At 40.5% G+C, this 23,394-nt stretch overlaps 1 protein-coding gene across 1 annotated transcript in view; it reads left to right on the plus strand.

The window, feature by feature from the left end:
• TTC39B (tetratricopeptide repeat domain 39B) overlaps positions 1–23,394 on the plus strand; it is a 141,119-nt gene that overhangs the window by 81,199 nt on the left and 36,526 nt on the right. The window contains exons 4-8 of the mRNA XM_043890907.1: positions 5,114–5,224; positions 8,628–8,759; positions 9,948–10,024; positions 16,022–16,089; positions 18,886–18,950. Coding sequence (XP_043746842.1) covers positions 5,114–5,224; positions 8,628–8,759; positions 9,948–10,024; positions 16,022–16,089; positions 18,886–18,950 — 453 coding nt within the window. The remainder of the gene's footprint in view (positions 1–5,113; positions 5,225–8,627; positions 8,760–9,947; positions 10,025–16,021; positions 16,090–18,885; positions 18,951–23,394) is intronic.

Raw genomic sequence — 23,394 nt, forward strand, 5'->3', positions numbered from 1 at the left:
GAATTCTTTGAGTTCAAGTTATTAATCTGTGTCCTTAGGGGCACTAGTAGCGGAAGTTTCATTCAGACATTTATGAAGTTTTGTGGTCATCGCTTCAAATCTGTGGACACACAGAAGCAGTCATGAAGTGACTTTCTGAAAGTTACAGCTTGAGAATGACCATGATGACTTCTGATCGCCAGCCCAGGGGTTTTCTTACATCACATCAGGCTTGAGGAGGAGGATGCCATGGTCACGAGCTTGCTGGAGATACTTGGCTGTTTTTAAATAGTAGTACTTGTCACTCTAGTCCGATTGGACAGGTGTGGTGGGCAGGGCAGAAGGGTTTGAACTTTATGTGATAAGTGTGAGCAGCCACTTGAGGTCCTTAATCTAAGGAGGTAGTATGACTGAACATCTGTTTTAGGAAGAATAGTCTGAGAGTGGTATCCTGGGTGAATTAAAGCAGAATAGTATTGTCTGGGAACTTGCTGGGCCCACTACAGGCCTACTGAGTCAGAAACTCTGGTGGTGGAGCTGAGCAGCATATTTTAACAAGCCCTCTGGTGAGTTGTGTATGTGTACAAATTCACTTTAGTCATGTCTGACTCTTTGTAACCCCTGGGCTTATAGCCTGCCAAGCTCCTCTGTCCATGGGATTCTCCAGGCAAGAACCCTGGAGTGGGTTGCCTTTTCCTCCTCCAAGGCATCTTCCTGACCCAGGGATTGAATGCGCATCTCTTAGGTCTCCTGCATTGGCAGACGGGTTCTTTACCAGTAGTGCCAGGTGAGTTGAACGCACGCTAAAGTTTGAGAGCCACCTAATCAAAGTAGAATCAGGGGGGATTTTTGGAGACTATTTCAGAATTCAGACTTTATGTGATGAAGCTCTCAGCTAATGTGGTGGCGGTGGAAGTGGATAGAACCACTGACCCCAAGATGTCTGAGAAGTTCTAGTCGAAGTGACACTTGCTGTCTTGGTCATTCCTTGTAGAATACACGGTAGGACCGATATTCTGGAGGGGAAGGAGGCTTAGTTTCATGTGAGCAGGTTAGTAAAGTGCTAAGAAGGGCTGAGTTCATTGTGTTGGGAGGTGCCGAACACCTGCGTTTGTTTCTCCCTTTAAGCTGGGCTTGCAAATACATCCCCCCAGGGGCCAGTGTGGCCAGCTGAGATGCGCAGGTGGTTGTTTGTATGGCATGGGGACCATATCTGTTTCCAGCCCGTTTCCTGGTAACAAAAGATGAGCTGTGCTGAGAGAACTGGTGGGAGTGGAATGAAGAGAACAGGTGAAAGGTCCACTGGAAAACCTACTGGGTGAAGGGAAGGGGTGATGAGAAAGGGAGTGGGGATTTCAGAGCTAGAAATTTCCTTTTGCTCTTTGAGTAAAATCCATCTTCTCTGCCCCTGTGGCTTCTGGTTTCTGCCTGATTTCTATCCTCATTTCCCCTCACTGTCTGCCATGCTCACCACATGCCCAGTTTAGAATCTCTCTTTTCCCCTCAGCCGAGCTATTCCCATATCTGCTTTCATTCTGTAGCACTTGGATGTCCCCTCTTTGAGAGCTTTCCATGAGCATCCTCTGTAATGTGGAGCCTCATCCCGCCTGCTTCCCCAGCAGTTTCTTTTCCAGATGACTTATTGCAGGCTGAGGTCATCTGAGTTACTGGTCTTCCTCAGTCTGCCGTCCCTCCTCAGGAGAAGGACAGGGCTTCCACAGTCAGGGACCCTGTGGGTCTGGTTCAGTGTTGTATTCCGAAACCTGGAAGAGTGCCTGGTGCATAGTTAGAACTCTCTAATGTTAGTTGAATGAATTTTGGGTAGAGATTTAATTGGGAGAGCGGGGAGGTGGGGGGAGAAAGTGAGGGAAGAGAGATGTCTGTAGACACTGGGCAGCAAATGACTGCTCACTTGGCGGATAGTGGAGGTGTCGCAGGATGAATCCAAGAGATGTTGAGGAAGCAACACTGACAAAATTCTATGGTGGACTCATATGGGAGGTGCTAAGCAACTTGTGAAGAACCTTCCTGAGAGGTTTGTTAGTATTAGGTTTCTCAGAGAAACAAGACCAATAGGAGCGATATATCAAGAGAGATTGAGGGAGAGGGAAAGAGATTGATTTATTATGGGAATTGGTTCGTGTGGTTATCAAGGCCAAGAAGTCCCGGGATCTGCTGTCAGCAAGCTGCAGAACCGGGAAAGCCAGTGGTGCAATCCAGTTCAAGCCCGACGAGCCGGGAGCCAGGAGCAGAGGAGAGCAGAAGATAGATGTCCCAGCTCAAAGAGGGAAGAGATTGCGAATTCATCCTTCCTCTGCCTTTTTTGTTCTGTTGTGGCTCTCAGCAGATTGACTGATGCCCACCTACGTTGGGAAAGCCCATCTGCTTTACTCAGTTCACGAATTCTAAGGCTAATCTCTTTCAGAAACACTGTCACAGACACAGAAGTAGTATTGGACCAGCTATCTGGACATTCCTTACTCATTCAAATTGATGTATAAAATTAACCATCACAATTTCTGAGCTCTGCAGCTCACTCCTTTTCTAAGAGCTTGTCTCCTGTCTGCACCATCCTGGAGGAGATATGCTTTCAGGTCCCAGGCATGAGGAATTTTGTCTCTACCCAGAGCAGCCTTTCTGTTCCCCTCACCTGCCCACTCAGCAATACTTACTGAGTCAACAGTACTTACTTACTCAGATTTACTATGTTCTAGGTACAAGCAAAGACCCTCGGGGTGCAGCAGTGATGAAAACAACCTCTTTGCATTTATATCCTAGAGAGAAAAGGTAGCCAAAGACAGGTCCACAAATATAGGCACAAGATATTTTGGATGGTAATAAGAGGTATGAAGCGTACAAAACAGGGAGATAAGATGGGCTGGGATCAGCAAGGCACTCTGATTCCCTGCTTTTTGAGCTGAGATCTGAAAAACAAGAAGGAACCAGCCATGAGAAGCCCTTGGAGCAGAGAGTGGGTGGTTCCCTGTAGCAATTTCGGAACCCGCTTCTGGAAGATGAGTAACTGAAGTGGGACTTTGTTTTCTTGCTTAAAAAGTGAATATGGAGCGGACTGGTTGCTCAGAAGTTCAACTTTGGGTGCATTGAAATGAAACATTGTACTGCTTGTCTCCTTACTGACCTATTTTCTTGTGAAGAAATGTTACACAAAACATTTTTTTACCAAGTCCAAGCTAACTCTGCTTTGACAGGCCAATGACTCTGAGAGACAAGGTGTTGAGGCAAGAATGACTTTATTCAGAAAGCCGGCTGACCGAGGAGATGGCAGATTAGTGTCTCAAAGTAACCATCTTTTTGGAGCCTAGATGCCAGGTTCTTTTTATTAAATCTGGGAGAGAAAGAGAGACAGAGAGAGAGAGAGAGAGAGAGAAGCATATGAGGAACTGAAGTCAAAGGACAGAATGTAGAGGGAGAGACAGTGAAGAAGTAAAGTAAAAAGAATCTTCAGTTTTGCAGAACGTATCCAGGAAGGGTCAGCCTTTGGAAGGAGTGTATTAATCCCTTCTGTTCACAGGTGGGCAGAGTCAGATTCTCTCTCTGTGAGTCGAACAAAGGCTCTTTAGTTTACAGTCAGGCAGAGGGGCAGGGTCCTCTGAGGCAGGCTACTACGTATGATTATAATAACAAAAACAATGAAAAAGCAAGTCAAAGAAACAATTTCCAACATGGAGTCCGAATTGGCTTCTCTGCAACACTTCTAGAGATGGCTCTTGTTTGAAAGGGCGGATTTTCTGTCAATCATAAGTAGTTTACATGATTTTCTAAAAAGGGTAAAATTATGACTCACACAGATGTAAACATGAACAGATGTTAAAAAATTTGCTTAACTCATTAATCAGGGAGGGAACTGGGCAGATGTTAAAACAGATTTGAAGGCGATATCAAAACAGCACAAATTTATATGGAGTAAAGGAATGTTGAAATGAATGTGCAAATTCAGGCAAAACTGGCTTCTTCTATAGTGGAGGCAGGAAGTCAATTGAAGGCTGGGACAGAATTTACATGTGTTAAATAACAGGTTCAATAGCATAAATTTGAAGATCTGATTGTCTTTATTAAACTCTTTGTGAATTGGGCAGAATCCCAACTAGCATTTGAAAGGAGCTCCTTCAGGCTGCGGGAAAGGAAAGGTTTTTCTAGGCTGAGAGGAAACAGGGGAAAGAAGGAAGTTGTTAGCCAAGAATGCATTGTTTTAGGCTAGGTTTCTCTCCTAAGGGGGAGTGGGAGGGGCCTTTCAGCAGACTTCCTAGTGCTGCTCAGGATATTCCAGGTTGACTGGTTATAGGTCACATTCTTGGAGAAGATTGAAACTGGTTAGGTCCTGGTGAGTCTTAGCATAAGGGACTCCATCTTGGGCCTGTTGTCTCTCTTTAAACACAGATCTGTAGACAACAGTTATTTTGCCTTGCTATCTGTTATATATAATTTACAAAGCTGTAAGATAGCTCCTGTGGAGGCAAAAACAAATAACCTGGTGGAGTCTTCTTTAGATTTTGGACGATGCAGTTTTTCACCAACCACATTCTTGAGTGCGTGCGTGCATGCTCAGTCGTGTCCAACTCTTTGCGAACCCACGGACTGTAGCCCACCAGACTTCTCTGTCCATGGGACTTCCCAGGGAAGAGTACCTGGGTGGGTTGCCATTTCCTCCTCCAGGGGATCTTCCTGACCCAGGGATTGAACCTGAGTCTCCTGCATTGGCAGGTAGATTCCTTACCACTGCATCACCTGGGAAGCCTGAAGCACATTCTTACCCCTACATAATCAAACTAAAACAAAATAACCTCTGCTTCCCCTCATGAATAGAGATAGTGCCTATGCTTGTGCTTTTTGAAGTGATGGGGGTAATTAATCATTTATTAAGTGGCTGCTAAGAGCATTAATTGTCAATTGGTTCCATTCTTGAAACAGTCCCATGAAGTAGGTGGTGGTATTCCCATTTACAGATGAGAAAGTCAAGTTTCAGGGGTTAAAGACACAACTAGTAAGTGGCAGAGTTAGAGTTCTAGTCTGTCTTTTTGTCTCCAAAGTGTACATACCCACACACTCCCTGTGATAACTTGCTACAAGTAAAAACTGTAAAAATTCTGTGTATTTTTTTTTTCTTGATCTTTAGGTCACTGTCAACTAAGGTGGATCTTAGGAGTGGCCTCGAAGAATGTGCAATGGCATTGAACTTATTTCTAAGTAACAAATTTACAGATGCCTTAGAATTGCTTCGACCATGGTAATTAATTTTCTTTTGTATAAAATATGTTTTTCATATGTTTTTGATGATTCTGTCTCTGATGTCATACTTTTCAGTTAATTTTTCTGCGTTCCCATCTGAATATTTATAAGCTAATTTAGTTGAGACTTCTTTTGATTGGTTTTAATATCCAGTTAAGAAACCTGTCTTGTGAACTTTAATCATTAGAGCATTTCTGATTCTTTCTCCTGTCTTTTCCTATACTTGTTCAAATAACGTCATCTTATTAGTATTGTAGAGCTTCATTTGGTTTTCTTCAATGAAATATTTTTATGGGTATTCCTCTGAACTTAAATATGTTTGAGAAAAGTTTCCTTTGAAATGGACATGGGAAGAACTAAAATATGCTAATCTTGGAGGCTAAAAAGAAATTCAAGATAATGAAAATATTCTTGTGACTCCTGATTCATGTGATACATCAGTTTCATTTCAATTAACAGCACTCATGTGTAGGGTTAGTCGTGTCCGACTCTTTGCGACACCATGAACTGTAGCCCATGAGGCTCTTCTGTCCAAGGGATTTCCTAGGCAAGAATACTGGACTGGGGTGCCATCTCCTCCTCCAGGGGATCTTCCCAGCCCTGTGGATCGAACCTGCATCTCCTGCATTAGCTCTCAGATTCTTTACCACTGAGCTACCTGGGAAGCCCCATTTCAGTGACTAGTACCTATCCATTCTGATGGTGTGGCAGGAAAACCTATGCTTAGCCTTCTTCCTAGGCCTCCCTTTGACCCTAGTGCCCCTCTGTGCAGTGTGACTGGAGCTTGCCAGGAATAAGCTTACCTCATGCCTTCACTTTCACTTTTCACTTTCATGCACTGGGGAAGAAACTGGCAACCCACTCCAGTGTTCTTGCCTGGAGAATCCCAGGGATGGGAGCCTGGTGGGCTGCCGTCTATGGGGTCTCACGGAGCTGGACACAACTGATGTGACTTAGCAGCAGCAGCAGCAGCATGCCTTCAAACACAGTCACTGACCTGGATGAAACTTAGACCTCATATCATAATTTCAAGATGGTTACCTTGTGGGCACGAGAGTGGGACTCTTTGCTTTGAGGAGTCAGTAGGGTGGGGAGGGTGATGTGACTCTGGTCATTGACTTTGATTCTTAGAAATTACAGTAAGTTCCTTACATACAGACAGATTCCGTTCTGAGAGCGTATTCATAAGTCTAGTTTGTTCATAAGTCCAACAAAGTTGGCCTAGGTACCCAACTAACACAATTGGCTATATAATACCGTACTGTAATACATTTATACTTTTCACACAAATAATATATGAAAACCACAAAAAGAAAACATTTTAAATCTTACAGTACAGTACCTTGAAAAGTACAGTAGTAGAGTACAACAGTTGGCATACAGGGGCCGGCATCCAGTGAACAGGCAAGAAGAGTTACTGCCTGGAGGAGGGAGAGGAGGTGGGCAATGACAGAGCTAAAAAATCATCAGGAATAGGAGATGGAGGGCAAGCTGAAATTTTACTGATTCCTGATGTTGATAGAACGCACATTCGAATCTTTGAATGTTCTCAAAGGTTCGTATGTACGGGACTTAAAGTAATGTGCCTACTGAGGCACATTAAACTCTGAGATTTAGATGAGTTGCAATCAGTTAGCATTTCAGAGGTTAGGAATAGACAACAAAATAGATGGTGAAGCCCCTGGCCTGAGGAAGTTACCCAGTGCTGTCTCCATCCAACACTCACATTTTCTACCTTGCCTGTTGCCACCTTTTCCCCTTTGTCTTGTTTAGTCTTCAGATGTCTGCCTGTCCTTCAGATCATCTTCTGTCTCTGTGTCCGTCTGTCTTCCTCTCTCCCTCCTTCTCTGCCAGTCATTCTCTCCTTATTTCCCCTCTCTTATTCTTCCTGCCTGTCTCCTGTGTTTTTTATTCAAAAAGGCTCCTTTTTTCCTCTTCCACTGACACCCACACTGGTCATAATATGGAATGAAAGTAAACAACATGATCTTATATTTAGTCTAGTTTTATATCCTCTGATCTTTCTGAATGTTTCACTGTTAAACATGTTTTTTTTTTTTTTTCCCCACTCAAATACTTTTTTTCCTCTTGGAAGAACTTTTGGTTTGAAATGTGAGAATTACACAGCATTGGAAATCAGCTATGCATGTGTGCTGTCTGCTAAACCGCTTCAGTTGTGTCCAACTCTTTGAGACCCCATGGACTGTAGCTACTAGGCTCCTCTGTCCGTGGGATTTCCCAGGCAAGAATGCTGGAGTAGAGTACCATTTCCTCCTCCAGGGGATCTTCCCAACCCAGGGATCGAACCAAGTCTTCTGTGGCTCCTGCATTGCATGCGGATTCTTTACCCCTGAGCCACCCGGGAAGCCGCTGTAAATCAACTATACTTCAATACAGAATTTTTTTTTTAAAAGGTGACGTTTAAAAACCACAATTACTGATTTACATTGGGTTGCTCTTATTCCTTGCATATTGTTTGTTTGTTTTCTTTTTTAAATCAGCAGTGCCCTCACTGTTTGGGACTAACTGCAGATTCTGAAAGGATGTTTAGACTCTTTCTGGTGGGGAAGGAATAAATGTGGCTTGTATTTGTTTTGCAGAGCAGCAGGCTGTTGTATATTGTATTTTAATTAAAAACAAAACCGCACGTTGATATTGTAAATCTTATAATTAACTAATGAACATAGATTGAGAAGTTTTGAGGAAAGACATAGTGAAGTTTTCACAGCCTGAGAGTCTGGGTTGTACCATCTGTTGAGACTAAATGTCCTCAAGAATTGAAGCACTTCTTACTGATAATATGAATCATCAAGAACTTTAATCAGGATTCCTAGATAATGAGATGAGATTTGGTAAGAGGTCTACCATGAATTTTTGTCTCGGCCCTTTGTGGCTGACCTAACTGGTTGTCCAGATCTTGCTTCCTCATGGTTTCTGCCTGGGAGAAGGGAGGGGATGGTTTTAAATAAACCTTATCTTTCATAATTTCTGTGTCATAAAATATATTTTCAATGGCTTTTATTTTACACTTATTTCAGAGCTAAGGACTGCTTCTTGTATAACTGGGAAAAATTAGGATTGCTTAGAAGCATTTTCTAAGAAATGAATCAGCAGGCTGCCCCCTTGTGCTCAAACAGGGAAAAGCATATGTCGCTTTCTGCTTCAACCTGTTGTTTCCTGCTGCCTGCCTGGACTTGAACTGGAAAGTCCCCAGTGCTTGAGTATTTTTGGGGCATGTCTTTAATAGTCCATGTTATTTCAGTGATCATGGTGCAGGAGTGAAAATCGTTACTGTGAAAGTCAAGCCATGGATGAACTAGAATTTCCTGTGGTTGTTGTCAGATGAGACCTGAATGCTTTTCAGTTGAATTGAAATGCAGTCATTTCCACGTTCTTCCCAGGGCTAAGGAGAGCATGTACCATGCCTTGGGCTACAGTACCATTGTGGTGTTGCAGGCTGTCATGACCTTCGAGCAACAGGACATCCAAAACGGCATTTCTGCCATGAAGGACGCCTTACAAACCTGCCAAAAGTATGAGCTGACTAATTAAATACTTGAGATATGCCTAAAAACTTTTCTGTCTGTGTTACAAAAATGGATGTTCTTTGCTTCACTGAGAGCTCTGTGGGAAGTTGGCCATGGTTATAGAAAAGGACTTAGAGCATCAGAGCTTCCTGGCCTCCTGTACTTTTGTGAGAGATTAAAAATATTTCCCCTAAGGAATTATCCTATGATGCTGGTGTGGCTGAGCACATGGCATCTATACCTTCCTCTTTTCTTTTTGGTATTTGAGCTACGGAAAAGTGCTGAGGATTTCAGCGGGGTTAGCAGCAAGCATCTCTTGGGGTCCCCCTGGTGGATAGATTAGGTACAACATGTTGGCCTGGTACTCCAGGCCCACCAAGGAGCATTTTTACGTGGGAAACTCTGTAAATGCAGAAGCGGGTCTTTTATTTGCCTAAATGGACATATTTGAACAGTTTTTCTTGGTGAAAATGACATGGAGTTTCAGTTTTGTGTGTATATGAAGCCTCTAGCAGAAGCTGTTAATTAGCATTGGTGAATTTTAACAGTGAAATTATGCCCTCTTGTAATTATGTTTCTAGCCCCTCAAATGAAGAGAGTTTCCAAACACTGCACTCTAACCGCATTCTTAACCAGTGGTGAAGTGACCCTTAACCACAAAAACCCTGATTTTAGCCACAGAGATCAGGGAAGGGGCATGACAGAGTTAGTATTGGTTGGTTTGGTTTAATCACTAAGTCGTGTCCGACTCTTGCGACCCCATGGACTGTACCCTGGCTAGGCTCCTCTGTCCATGGGGTTCTCCAGGCAAGAATACTGGAGTGGGTTGCCATTTCCTTCTCCAGGGGATCTTCCTAACCCAGGGATTGAACCTGGGTCTCCTGCACTTCAGGCAGTTTCTTTACCGACTGAGCTACCAGGAAAGTTCCCAGTATTGACTGTTATATGTAGGTTTGTCCACACACATAAACATGTTCAGTGAGCTTGTATTAAATGCCCACAGGTTGCCAGTGCTGGGAACTGGGTATGCAGGTTTCAAAACGGTGGTCTCTGCCCTGCAGATTTTAGGGTTTAGAGTTCTGTTTCTGGTGACCCTTTGGTGAGATTACAACTGAAATGGATGTGAAATGAAAATGAGCTTGATTTGTTACTTTTTTCTTTCTACTTCTCATCTCTTCTACTTCTTCTGTGCAGATACAGGAAGAAATGCACAGTTGTAGAGTCTTTCTCAAGTCTTCTTTCAAGAGGATCTTTGGAACAGCTGACTGAAGGTAAGGGGCATTTAAAAGAGTGGGTATTTTCCTTTCTTTGAAAAGTTAAAACATGGTCATACTCATAAAATCAACATTTAAGTGAATAATATAAGTAAATGGAATGTCTTTTTCTCTTCCCCATCATCACTCACCCTCCAGAAATAACCACTGTTAACAGTTGGTTTTCATGCCTTGCACACTCTTCTCTGTACATATACAAATATATGCAGAACATATACATAGGATTTTTATAGTAATTTATTATTATTCATTTTTTGCAAGTACAGAAGCATGTAATACATGTGCTACAATGTGATTTTTGGCATTGACTTTTTCCAGGTCAACCCATATAAAATGTACTTCATTCTACTTAATAGCCATGTAGCATTCATTAGGACAAATAGCATAAATTAGTTTTTCTGTATCGAAGGACAGTTATATTGTTTTTTTGCTACTAAAAATAATGCTGGCCTAAAATTCTTGTACATATAACTTCTTGCATTTTTGCTAGTATTTCATAGGATAGATGGCTAAAAGTGGAGTTACTGGGACCGAGGGTTTGAAAATAGAAAACATTTATAGATATCACCAATTTTTCTCCAAAGAATTAGGTCAGTTTATATTCTTATCATCCATGGTGAGAGTTTCTATTTTTCTATAAGCTACTAATTTTTTTCTCAAGGTCAGTAATTTTGATACCTTTAAAATAACGATGATGTTTTACAGTATAGAAAATGTTTGGTTTGTAGACATTTAGGACTACTAGAATTCAGGAATGTCCTAAATGTGGACATTTAGGACTATTAGAATCCAACATATCTTCAGCATGTTGATCAGATGGCTGGGAGAAATTGACTCCTTTTGCTGTTTCCTTGATGTTCCCACAGAGATTAGGGCAGAGGTTCCATGATGAGTCCTGTTATATTAGCATTATGCTCTAGTCAGAATGGTTTATAAGAAAGGAGCGTCGCAGTACTCCTGTAGGAGAGAAAACATCCTTCAAATGTGGCCAGTGTCTAACAAAGCCTCTGCCATCTGAGGAGCTATCGTTGTTAGAGTGTTCTCTGGGGGAGGTAACATGAAATTGTCAGGGTAGCTGTGGCCAGTTAAGGCAAGAGCAATTCTGGATAATGCTGTTCATCATTCCGAGTGGTCGAGTCTGTGCTAGGCACATTTTTTAGTGTGTTTCATTGTAAAGTTTTCTTTGCTTTGTTAGAAAAATATTATCAACTTGCTATGGACTTTGGAAAACTTGGGCTTATTGTGTGTGTGTGTGTGTGTGTGTGTGTGTGTGTGTGTGTGTGCGTGTGCGCGCGCGCATGCGCTCAGTCATCTCCAAATCTTTGTGACCCTATGGACTGTAGTCTGCCAGGCTCCTCTGTCCATGGGATTCTCCAGGCAGGAACATTGGAGTTAGTTGCCACTTCGTCCTCCAGGGCATCTTCCTGACCCAGGGATCGAACCCGTGTCTCCTGCGTCTCCTGCACTGGCAGGCGGATTCTTTTCTTCTGAGCCACCGGGGAAGCCCACCCTCTATAACCTCCTATTTATAGACTAGAAACAGGATCAGGGAGATTAGACAAAAGGTCCAAGGTTACCTGCCTAGCAGAGCGGTGTTCAGACCTGATCTTCCTTTCCCTAAGCCACAGTTGTTTCCTCTGTTCCCTGCAACTTCTGCAGGTGGGTAGAAACAGGCATGAAATGTTTTCACATGTGGGTGAAGGAAATGTTGAATTATTTTCTGTGTTAGACATCTTAAAAATAGGCGATACTGTGTTCTCATCTCTTAATTCTGTCTTTAGGCGTGGCGTATTTAGAAGTGTTAGAAAGTAAACAGTAATAAGATACCACTACACAGTGTCCAGGAGATGGTGAGGGACAGGGAGACCTGGCATGCTGGTCTATGAGGTCATAAAGTGTCAGACACGACTGAGTGACCGAAAACAACAACAACACAGTGTCCAAAATCCAGAACACAGAGACCAGCGAATGTTGCTGAGGATGTGGAGGGACAGGAACACTCATTCATGGCTACTCAGAGTGCAAAAGAGTGCAGCCACTTTGGAAGATAGCATGACAGTTTCTTATAAAACTAACAGCTGAAAACTTGTGTTAACACAAAAATCTGCAAAGAAATATTTATGGCAGCTTTATTCAGAATTGCCAAAACTTGTCCTTCACTAGGTGAATGGATGAAGTATGGTACATCCAGACAGTAAAATATTATTCAGTGCGACAAAGAAATGAGCTGTCAAGCCATGAAAAGATTCGGGGGAACCTTAAATGCATATTCTTAAGAGAAAGACACCCATCTGAAAAAGGCTACCTACTATATGATTCTAAGTAAGATTCTGGGAAAGGCTAAACTGTGGAGACAGTAAAAAGATCTGTCATTGCCAGGGGATGGGGTGGAGGGATGGTCAGGTGGAATACAGAGAGTTTTTTAGGGCAGTGAAATCATAATGATTACATGTCATTATACATTTGTCCAAAACCATAGAATGTACAACACCGAGGGTGAACCCTAATAAGAACTATGGCAGTAATTATGACATGTTAGTGGAGGTTCACCAATTGTAACAAATGTGCCACTTGGGAGAGCGTGTTGATCATAGGTGAGGTTGTGCACGTTGAGGGGAACCAGGGAGCAAGGGATAAATGGGAAATCTCTCTACCGTCCCCTCAGTTTTCCAACCTAAAACTGCTCAAAAAAATAAGATCCTAATTTAAAAATTATGAAAATACATCAGCCTGTGACTTTAACTATTCTGAAATAAGGTTTATTTAGACTCCTATGTCTGAAAGCATGCTTAGCTAACACTTCACTGCATAATGAAGATATTTCCTTCAGTGAACTAAGGAATTTATAATTAAGAGATGTTCTGGTAGGTACCTACTTGTAAATGCCAAATGTCTAATTTTGAGAGCTAAGGGCTGCCCAATATAAATCAATCCGAGTGAAGAGATAAGACTTTTATAAATTAAGTTGCATTTATTCCTAATGAATTTGGCTGTCGCTGCAATCCAAACAGACTTTGTGTTCAAGGGAGCATGTCAAAACATTGTAGATTTAGTGTGCAATTTGTTTTTCCTATAGGTAATTTCCATTTCTGTCCTTGAGTGGCTGGTTGTTTGTAGGAGTAAGGATATTTAATTAAACTTTTTGTGGATTGAAGATGGGGCACACCCATTCTTCTCATGGCTGGCATATTAAATGGCTTTCAAATTGTCTTTAAAAACACATGTTTGTATGCAGTTCTTAGGATGTAAAAGGGATTTAATTCAAAGATTCATTATACATAGAGTATACAGTTCAAACTTTCTTGCCTTTTATCTCTGCCTTCGTGTTATGTCCTTTATGCTTCTCTTTGATTTGTCCATCTTTAGCTTAACTCTAATCCATCTACCCCTCTGCTCAGATCTCTGCAAGGTCTCACCATTGATGCCAAAATCTTGGCTCTCTGTCCACCAATGCCAAATAGAAATACAGAGACAGAGTTTGGAGGGAAAAAAACAGAAAGAGTAGCTTTATTCCTTGCCAGTCAAAGGTGAAACACAGTAGGCTAGTGCCATAAGAACTGGGCCCCATTTCCTCAGAAATAAGGAGAGGTTTTATATCCTAAGGAAAGTCTTGCATTTTTTTTTTCTTTTGCAAAATTTAAAAACGGCCACAGCTGACATCAGGTAACTCAGTAACTGGGGTTGGTCTTTTCAGAAGTTATAAGCCTGTGACCTCCTTTCTGAAAGGAAGAATGCTGCAAGGGTGTGTAGGGGGAAGAATGCCAGGTGCAGAGTATAATTCATAATACATATGGAATCAGAGAGTAATTAGCTTTATTTAGCTTTGTGAAAGGACCAGTCTAGCCACAAGTGTTTGTTAGTAGTAACAGCTAGACAGTAACCAAGATTGCTTAACTCATTCAGGCCTGTTTATGTTGTTTCCCTGGCCTGTTCATTGTTTCCTTGTTTATCAGAAAAGTCTCATTTTTATTTAAGAAAGGTCTCATTTCTATTTTTGCTGCAATACCACTGCCTGCTGAATGAAGCCCAGACTCGGATATTCAAGGTCATCCATCATTCAGCCCCGCCTTCCTTCCCAGGCTCACAGCCCACACCTCCCTGCGCCCCAGCCAGACGCGCACCATTGGCCTTGCCACGCAGGGCTCTGTGCCCCGCCTCTCTGCTCGCGCTGGATCTCCCCCCGCAGGAAATTCACCACCCCCTCAACACATGCCCCAAGCCAGCCATCTGGGTTACTGAGCCGGCTTCCAAAGGGAGTCATTACTGAAAGTTCCTACTTTGTGACAAGTTTCCCTGGGAAGAGGCTGTTCAAATCACTCTGTAAAAGTTACCTGTTTTTCTCCCACTGAACCCACTGAGAAAATCCAAGGGGCACCCTTTAAAGTGAGGCTTTCTGAAAGATGGAGACCCTGGCTGTTCATGCTGCCAGAGTGTGTGCTGCTGACCGCAGCTCCTCGAATTTGGCCTGTCGTGGTTTTGGCCTCATCTTACACATGCTGTTGGAAGATCTTCATTGCATTGTTGCTTCTTTGTCAGTCAGCCTTTGGAACATGAGCATGGCAGGAAGGTGAACCAGTTTGTGAGAACAATGTGTGTGTGTGTGTGTGTGTGTGTGTGTAAGTGAAAGAAAGAAAGCACTAGGTCTTATCCAGTTAGATTCAACATTATTCCATCAACACGGAAATATCCCATTTTTCAGTTACTTACATCACTTACAAATGTACTACTTTTTGAAGTTTTCTCAGAAAGCATGACATGGGCCAAGAGGAGTAATCTTAGTGGAAGGAGCTGATGCATGTTGAGGGCTTACTCTGCACAGTGACTCTACAGGCATCACTTGAATTCTTCAGCTTTGAAATTGAGTTGTCATTATCTGGACTTGAAGAATGAGGAGACCCGCAGAGGGAGGGAGGGTAGCTTGCTCAAGGTTCTGTAACTAGTATGTGGCAGGGCCTTTCCTACAATCCAGGCTGTTAATTACCCCAACCCCAAAGCTCATTTACTTAAATAATACACTAGTTTGTATCCTATGGATAAAACAGTAAATTGCTGATTTTGTTTATACGAAAAAAAAAAAAAAGCAAAGATTCCTCCCTCCCCAGTCTCTACGGGTATCATGAACTGTTTAGGAAGATAGGCCACGTGTTTGGGGGCACTCTGTGCCCAGGGGATACAGACAAGGTTTTATGTAGCCCTCTTGTGATTGCCTTGTTCCTGCGCTGGATACCTCAATGATCCGAATAGCCTCAAGCTGAGGCTTGTGTGGTGGCCCAGTGGTTAAGACTCCATGCTTCCAATGCCGCGGGTGTGGGTACAACCCTTGGTCGGCAAACTAAGACCCTACGTGTAGAGCAGCTGAAAACAGACACACATACCCACATGCACACATGCACAAAGCAAGTAGCCCCGAACTCTGCTAGTGCTAACTTTTTTACATCAAGTCTTCCCCGAATGAGGCCTCATGAGTTGGACATGCAGGCCAGTTCTTTTTCCTAGAATCCTCAGGAATTACTGCTTTCTCTTCAGGTTGATAGTGTGCCTAACCATTGTCATGACCATCATGCCTTCATAATATTTTTGATGTTAGAATTAGTATATTCAAGTTAGTTTTTCAATCCATCCCTGTGGTAGACTTGAAGTTTACCATTAAGTTAAAAACACGAGTGGTTTTCTTTTTTCCCTTAAAAGTGCTTTTCCATTTTGGTTTCCTCCTGTGAGCCCAGTTTGGGTCTCTGACACCAAGGGCCTGACTCTTGGTGGTTATATGTGAATTGAGCCAAAGATGACTTTCCCGAAGCATTTCTCACATTCTGGAAAAATCTTGCTGAGGCCCAGAGAACTGAGGTCATCATTCCACTTCTATGCAGTCACGAAGCAACCTAGGTTTTTATGTCTCCTCTGGGCTCATTTATCTATCTGTCTTTTCTGAATGTCTTAGAGCAATTACTGTGGGTGTGGGATTTTCCTTAATATACTTTTATTTGTTTTTAATAGAGGAAATGCATGCTGAAATCTGTTATGCCGAGTGCCTCCTACAGAAAGCAGCCCTCACGTTTGTGCAGGTAACGAACATTTGGTTTAGCATCAGTGTCACCCAGGAAGCCTGCTAAGTACGACAAAGAAAAAAATGCGGCTCATTCTGTGTCAGTACTTCAGTTCTTTCGACTTAGAGTTATAATGAAAGATATTTGTTATTGCTCGTAAACTTTTGGCTGAAAGAAGACTCTGGGGGATCTTTTTTTCCTACTCAAATGCACCTAAAAGACGCTGTTTTGAACTTCAGTCTGTTGGGAACCACTGTCTTTTAAAGAAGCTATTTTGCACCTATCACACCTAATTTCAGGATGCTTCTCTGTGTGAGAATTGCGAGGTTATGCCTCTGTGTGCTTGCTAATGGTGGAGGGCTGCACACAGGGGTGACTGGCTTCAGCATCTTTGGCTGTTCCCTTCTTGCGCCAGATGCTTTGGCAAAGCTCAGTTATGCATGTAGACCTCAGATTTTATTTCCCTGCTATTTGTATTCTCATCCCCTTTTATTTCTTCTTTTGGAAGAGCAGTTGAAAGAAGTCACTAAACAAAACAATGACTCTTTTTCTCAGGGGCATTTAAATTTCACCGCTAGGATTTATTATTAACAGGTGGCCACACAGGTGGCAGTGATGGCTACGGTGGGGTAGAAGTGGGGTGGAGACGGTGAGGGGGCAAAAATTCAACTGAAAGATGGAAAAAGTCTTCCTCAATTTCAATGCTTTACATTGAACTGAGAGTGCTTTTCTGTTTTTCTGGAGGTTGACTGACCTGATAGGTTGGAGTCTGGTTAAGGAAAATTGAATCAATCTGGTCTGTGACCCTGTTTCCTAATACTCTATATATTATGATGCCTGAAGCAGTCTCACTGCCTTAGTATACATAAGGCTAGGCACAGAGGCCCCCAGTTTTTTGTGTTTTTTTTTAATGTGTTTTTCAAATGGGAATTTGACAGTAAAATCTTTGATTCAAAGGGTTTTTAAAAAAATGTTTAGGGGCTTGTAACTCAGTATCTGGGAGATACCCATGGCTCTTCCCTCTTCCTCATGCCTCCGTGTCCAGTCAGGCTCACGACTGTGCTGTTTTACCTTTTGAAGGTTTATCAGCCCCATCTCTTCTTTATTCTGACCATAATTATTCTAGTGAGGGGCTCGTCAGCTCCTCCCTAGACTTCACGGCAGCCTCGGGACCCTTGGTCTGTAGTCTCTCTTCCCTCCAGCTCACTCTCCGTTGTGCACCCTCTCCAAGGTCAGCATCTCGCCTGCTCATGTCTCAGCTTCAGCATTTCGTAGCCCTCACTGACGATGGCAGTGGTTCTGTGTCAGAAAATCACAAATGGGGAAGGCATTTTAAAAACTCAGCTGGCGTCTCTCCCAGTTCCCTGCTCCCCTCTTACCGACATCCTCGCCTGCTGGTGGCGCACTTGGTGGAACCAGTACAAGTAGCTTTCTTACTCCTTAGTCATTCCCGTCTCTGAAATAGATTTCTGTAGCAGTGCCGTGTTATAGAAGCCAGCGCCTAGCCAAGCGCACCATGATCTTTAATGCTTCCTTGCCTTTCCCCTGAAAGGTTTTTATTTTTGCTTGCAAAGTTCGTATCTGCCTTCTCTTCCTTCATTTGGTTATTGCCTAATCTTTTTTTTTTAATGCTTCAAGCACTGATGCTTCCCGGCAGCTTTTTGGACCTCTTCACATCCCAGCCCACCTCTGTGCTGTCATGGCAACCGGTGCCTGTTTCCATCCGTCTGTGCATGTCTTCATCCCTTAGTGCATTGTGTTTGCTTCTGTCTCATTTTGCAATTTGGTGCCTGCTGTAAAATAGGCATTCCGCGAATGTTTGGTGAATCATTAAATATTCTTATTTGAAGCAGATTTTATTACAACTTAAGAAATTCGTTCCTGGCCACTATTGGAACTTGTGTGACTGTAAGCTACCTTAAAATCAGAAAATGAGCATTTAAATTGCATAGTAAATTTTACATTTATTGATTCTTTTAATAATTTAAGTATTAAGTATTTAAGTAAGTGATGAAACTAACAAACTAAAACCAGTTTTTCTCTGGCTTTGAAGGATGCTCAAGTGCACCGGAGCTAAATACCAGAGCACGTTTCTGTTCTTAATGGGTTAGAAAAGCATTCTCCATTGGCACCATCTATTAGAGTAACATCTTTAAAGCAGTTATTTTATATACTGTATTAAGAGACTCTTAGAATCCTAGAATGCTCACCCTAAAAAGGTCATTCATTTAGGCCAGTTGCCTCAGTTGCATGGTTGATGACCGTCAGGCAAAGAGAACAAACAAAATTCCCAAACAAAATTTCATGCTAGTGATGACAAATTTAGAATCCAGATCAGTTATTTTTGGTCTGGAAATGTATACAAATGAAATTCACAATTCTAAATAGACAGCCTGCTAAAGTACCCCCTAATGAAGAACCATAATCCCACTACTTGGAGTATGACAGACAGGAAGGTCCTTGGAGCAGCCATTTTGAACTCCATTGAACCTAAAAGAAAATTGCTCAGTATTTGATGTTTATCGAAATAGGTTTGGACTAACTCTATGGCCCCTAATTGGTGAGGATTACTTTCTTAGTTACATCCTTAAAGTTATGCAAGGATTTAAAAATTGTTTCCTTTTTTTGTCCTCTTAAGTTGGAAGAAAGATGACAAAAAAGGCATTTCATATGTAAAGCAAGAAGAATATTTTAATTTAAAAATCATGTCCTCAAAAGATAATGTTTTGTTCTAATCATGCAGCTACACAGCTGTGGGGACAGTCTAAGAATCATTTGCTAAATGATCTAATTATGTAATTGAATTGTTTTCAGGATGAAAATATGATCAACTTCATCAAAGGTGGACTCAAAATTAGAACAAGTTACCAAATATATAAGTAAGTTAAAAATTAAGATTGATGAAAAATCTTATAACAAGGTTTGTACCTTTATGACCACCTTCTAGTGGTTTTAAAATAATTCTTGTATTATATACCACTTTGTACTTTAAAGTTTTTTAATAAGTGTGACTAGATTTTTAAAATTTAGTGTTGGTAAAAATGCACTTGAATTTTGACTTACTGAGTGTGTATTCAATGCTAAAGGATAACAGAATAAATGCAGTGTTAAGAGAAAAATAGCTGAAAAGTACTTACATAATTTCTGATTAGATAATCTTAGTTTCTCTCTCCTAGAAACAATTTGTAAATTAAAAATGGCAGGTATATATGGGTATGTCTTTGGTTCAGACTCTGAAACAACACTGTCCCATTGAATTTCTACAGTGATGCAGATGTCAGTTAGAGTGGACCATAGTGTCATTCACGTATCTTCAATGTCCTTACTGGTGTTTATCTAGTTGTCCTATCTTTTACTCAGTGTTAAAAATCTTCAGCTTTGATTCTGGAGTCATCCATTTCTCTCTTTAGTTCTGTCACTCTCTGCTTGTATTTAGAATGTTTGTTATTGGGCTTATATATTTTTAAATTGTTTTATCTCCTAATTAAGTAACCTTTTTTTAATCATTATAAAATGTTCCTATGTAACTCCTTATAATATTCCTTGTCTTGAAATCTGTTTTGTCTGATATTAATAAAGCTACTCATGCTTTTTTGTAATTAGTGTTTGCATGGCATATATTCTTTTGCTTTAAATCTATCTTTGTTTTTATATTTAAATTACATTTTTTTTGGTAAATATGTTTAATTGGGTCTTACTTTTTTATTCAGTATAACAGTTAATATGTTTGCACTTGTGACTGCCATTTTGCTTTTTTTCTTTGCCTTATTTGTCCCCTTTCCTTATTTTTCTGCCTTCTTTTGCTTTAATTAAATATATATATATATTCCAGTAGAATCCCTCTATTATTTTCTTAGCTATAGCTCTTTTAATTTTTCTTAAGTGTTTGCTGTAATGATTATAATAGCCTTCTTAACTTATCATAGGCCAGTTAGAGTTAATATTGTACTGTTGCACATACAATAGAAGAAACTTACAAAAGTATAGTTTTACTTACCACCGTTTGTCTTTTATACTATTTTTATGGTAGTACATTTATGTGTATTATAAACCCCACAATGTGGTGTCCAACCTTTGCTTTAAACGGTTTTATGTCATAGTCCCCACTGTTAAACCAATATTTACCATTTTTGATGTTCTTCATTCATTCCTTTCTAATTTCAGAGTGAAGCGTTTCTTTTAGAATTTCTTATAGTTCATATCCACTTTCAACAACTCTATTTTATTTATCTGAAAATGTCTTGATTCTTTGCCTTCATTTTTGAAGGCTGTTTTTGCTCAGTATAGTATTTTTGAGTTACAAGATTTTCCTTTTTTCTTTTCTTCTTTCACTCCTTAAAAGCTATCAGTTGTCATATTGGGTTGGCCAAAAAGATCATTTGTTTTTTTCTGTGTGGGTTTCTTATGGAGAAACCTGAGTTAACTTTTTGGCCAGCCCAATATCATGGCCTCTGTTGTTTCTGATCATAAGTCAGCTGTTATATTTTGTTATCGTTCCCCTGTCTGTAATGTGTCATTTCTTCTGGATGCTTTGAAGACTCATATCTTTGACTGATGTGCTAAGGTGTGGCTTTGGGAACCATGTAGCTGTTATTTCTTCAAATATTTTTTCTCTGCTACATTCTCACTCTTCTTCTGAGACTCCAATTACATGTCAGCCTGATTTTGTTCAATAAGTCACTGAAATTTTTCTTTTTTTCAGATTAGATATTATCTCAACATTTGGGTTGTCTTGGGGTCAATATCTACTGCCTGCTTTTTCTCTTGACTGTATGTTGTGTTTTTCAGTTTTCAATTCAGTAATTTTTTGATTGTATACTAGATAGTGATTCATTGTAAAGACTTTAGGTTCTGTTATCTTTCTCAGAAGAAGGCTGATTTTTGTTCTGGGAAGCATTTAACTTGACTAGACTTAGAGTCCATACTCTTAATCCCTGCTACTGGGCCACATCTGAGATCATGATTCCATTTTTTCTTTTCTCTTGTTTCTGCTTTTCTGTGGAGTTTCACCAGTTCTCACATAGTTCATGAGTCAGCCAAGAATTTGAGTGGAGTTTTAACACTGATATTGGCATTTCCATCCTATGTGGTTCATTCCTCTCTGAAAATTTCCCTATTACCTTACAGCCTTCTGGCAGATTTGAACTCTTACACTTTTTTTAAGCCAATAAGACTATAACTTTCTGTGTAAGTTCTAGGCACCCCATGCTGAGTGTACTGGGGAGTACTTTCAAGTGACTAGTCATATAAACATAAAGTCTCTTTAAGAGTTGTTCCCTTATTTCAAAGTTTAACTCTTCTCTAGCTTCCCACTACTTTTTTTTTAAGTGTCTGCAAATATATTTTAAACATGTGGTTTGCATTTTGTTAAGAATTTATAATTGTTATCTGTGGGACAGTTAATTTAATTTAAGGCACTCTGCCAGTACTAGAAGTAGAACCAAGATTTAGTATTTTAAGAGATGCTCTTACCTGAAATGATTTCATAAAATTATATCCCATTTGAAATCCTGGAGGAAGCAGGTAACCTTTGGGAACCTGATATATTGTTTTTAGTTTTCCTTTTGAAACATATTTTAGAAGATACAAAAGAATGTTAAAGAGTTGCTTGCTTTTTCAGTCATCAAAGCTTAAAGTCGAAAGGAATTAAAATAGTCTTGTAATGGCTCAGAAATTATGTATCAGTGGAATCGAGCATACGACTTTGAAACTCTGTGTATTCATGCACTTCTGTGTACACACACACACATATTTATCTGGGAATTCAAAGCTTACTGAAAAACCTATATCTATATAAGTCTCTTTAAAAACAGTGGGGAAAGATGGGTGTGATTTATTGGTTTAATAAATGGTTTTGGGAAAATTGACTCTTCACTTTGGAGAAAAGACTATATAAAGGGTACATTATATAGATTTAGTATTAAAATATTTGTAGAAGGATACAGGCAAAAACATAGGGAAGTCTTTTTATAGTCCTAAAGCACAAGGGCCTTTAAACTTTGGTTTTTAAAAAATTTTTACTTGGAAATGATTTCTGAATTTTTAGTCTTCAAATATACAAATATTAATAGCATCTTATAGAACCACAGTATAATTATTAAAATCAGGAAACTAACATTGGTGCAATATTATTAACTACTTTACTGACTTGACTCAAGTTTTTCTAACTGTCCCACCAGTGTTCTTATTCTAGTTCAGATTCCCTCTGGAATCCTGGGTGTTGCAATCAGTTGTTACATCTCCTTAGTCTGTTTTAATCTGAAAGAGCCCCTCAGTCTTGGCCTTCAAGACCTTGTCATTTTTGAAGAATACTTGGCCGTTATTTTTAAGACCGTCTCTCAAGGTGGACTTAGATCTAATGTTGCTTCGTGATTAAGTTCAGATCACATCTATGGCCACAATATCGTAGAAGTGGTGTTGTGTCTTTCTCATTGCTTCACAGCAGTAGATGTTTTTGTTCAGTTGCTTAGTTGTGTCCGACTCTTTGCAACCCCATGGACTTCAGCACCCCAGGTTTCCCTGTCTATCCGGTTTTACTATCTCCCAGAGTTTGCTCAAACTCATGTGCTTTGAGTTAGTGATGCCATCCAACCATCTCATCCTCTGCTGCCCTTTTCTCCCCTTGCCTTCAATCTTTCCCAGTATCAGGGTCTTTTCTAGTGGGTCAGTTCTTTGGATCAGGTGGCCAAAGTCTTGGAGCTTCAGCATCAGTCCTTCCAGTGAATATTCAGGGTTGATTTCCTTTAGGATTGATTGGTTTGATCTCCTTGCGGTCTAAGGGACTCTCAAGAGTCTTTTCCAGCACCACGGTTCAAAAGCATCAATTCTTTGGCGTTCAGCCTTCTTTACGGTCCAGCTATCATATCCATACATGACTACTGGAAAAACCTGACATCAATTTCAGAAGTCTTTTAAAGTGTGACATAAAATCAGAAACCGTAAAAGATTGACTTGACCAAATAAACATTTAAATTTTCATCATGACAAAAATACCCCATAATAAAAATTATAAGTGGAAATATGATATGAATGACTCAGGACAAATGACAGTATGAGAAACTCATATGTTGGTGGGAGTCTAAACTGACAGAGTTTTTATGGAGCATGTTCTGGCAGTATATATCAAAATCAAGAATATGTATCGCTTTTTTTCTCAGGAGTTCTTTTTCTAAGAAGTTATCCTAAGAACAGTTAGGATGCTATAACTATAGTTGTAGTACTTGATATAGGAAAAGTATTTGATGAATGTGTAAGAACACTCTTAGCAGCTTTGTTTATAATGTGGAAAATTTTGAAACAACTTGAAAATTTAAGAAGAGGAAT

This window comes from Cervus elaphus, chromosome 29 (assembly GCF_910594005.1).
Source record: "Cervus elaphus chromosome 29, mCerEla1.1, whole genome shotgun sequence".
Lineage (NCBI taxonomy): Eukaryota > Metazoa > Chordata > Mammalia > Artiodactyla > Cervidae > Cervus > Cervus elaphus.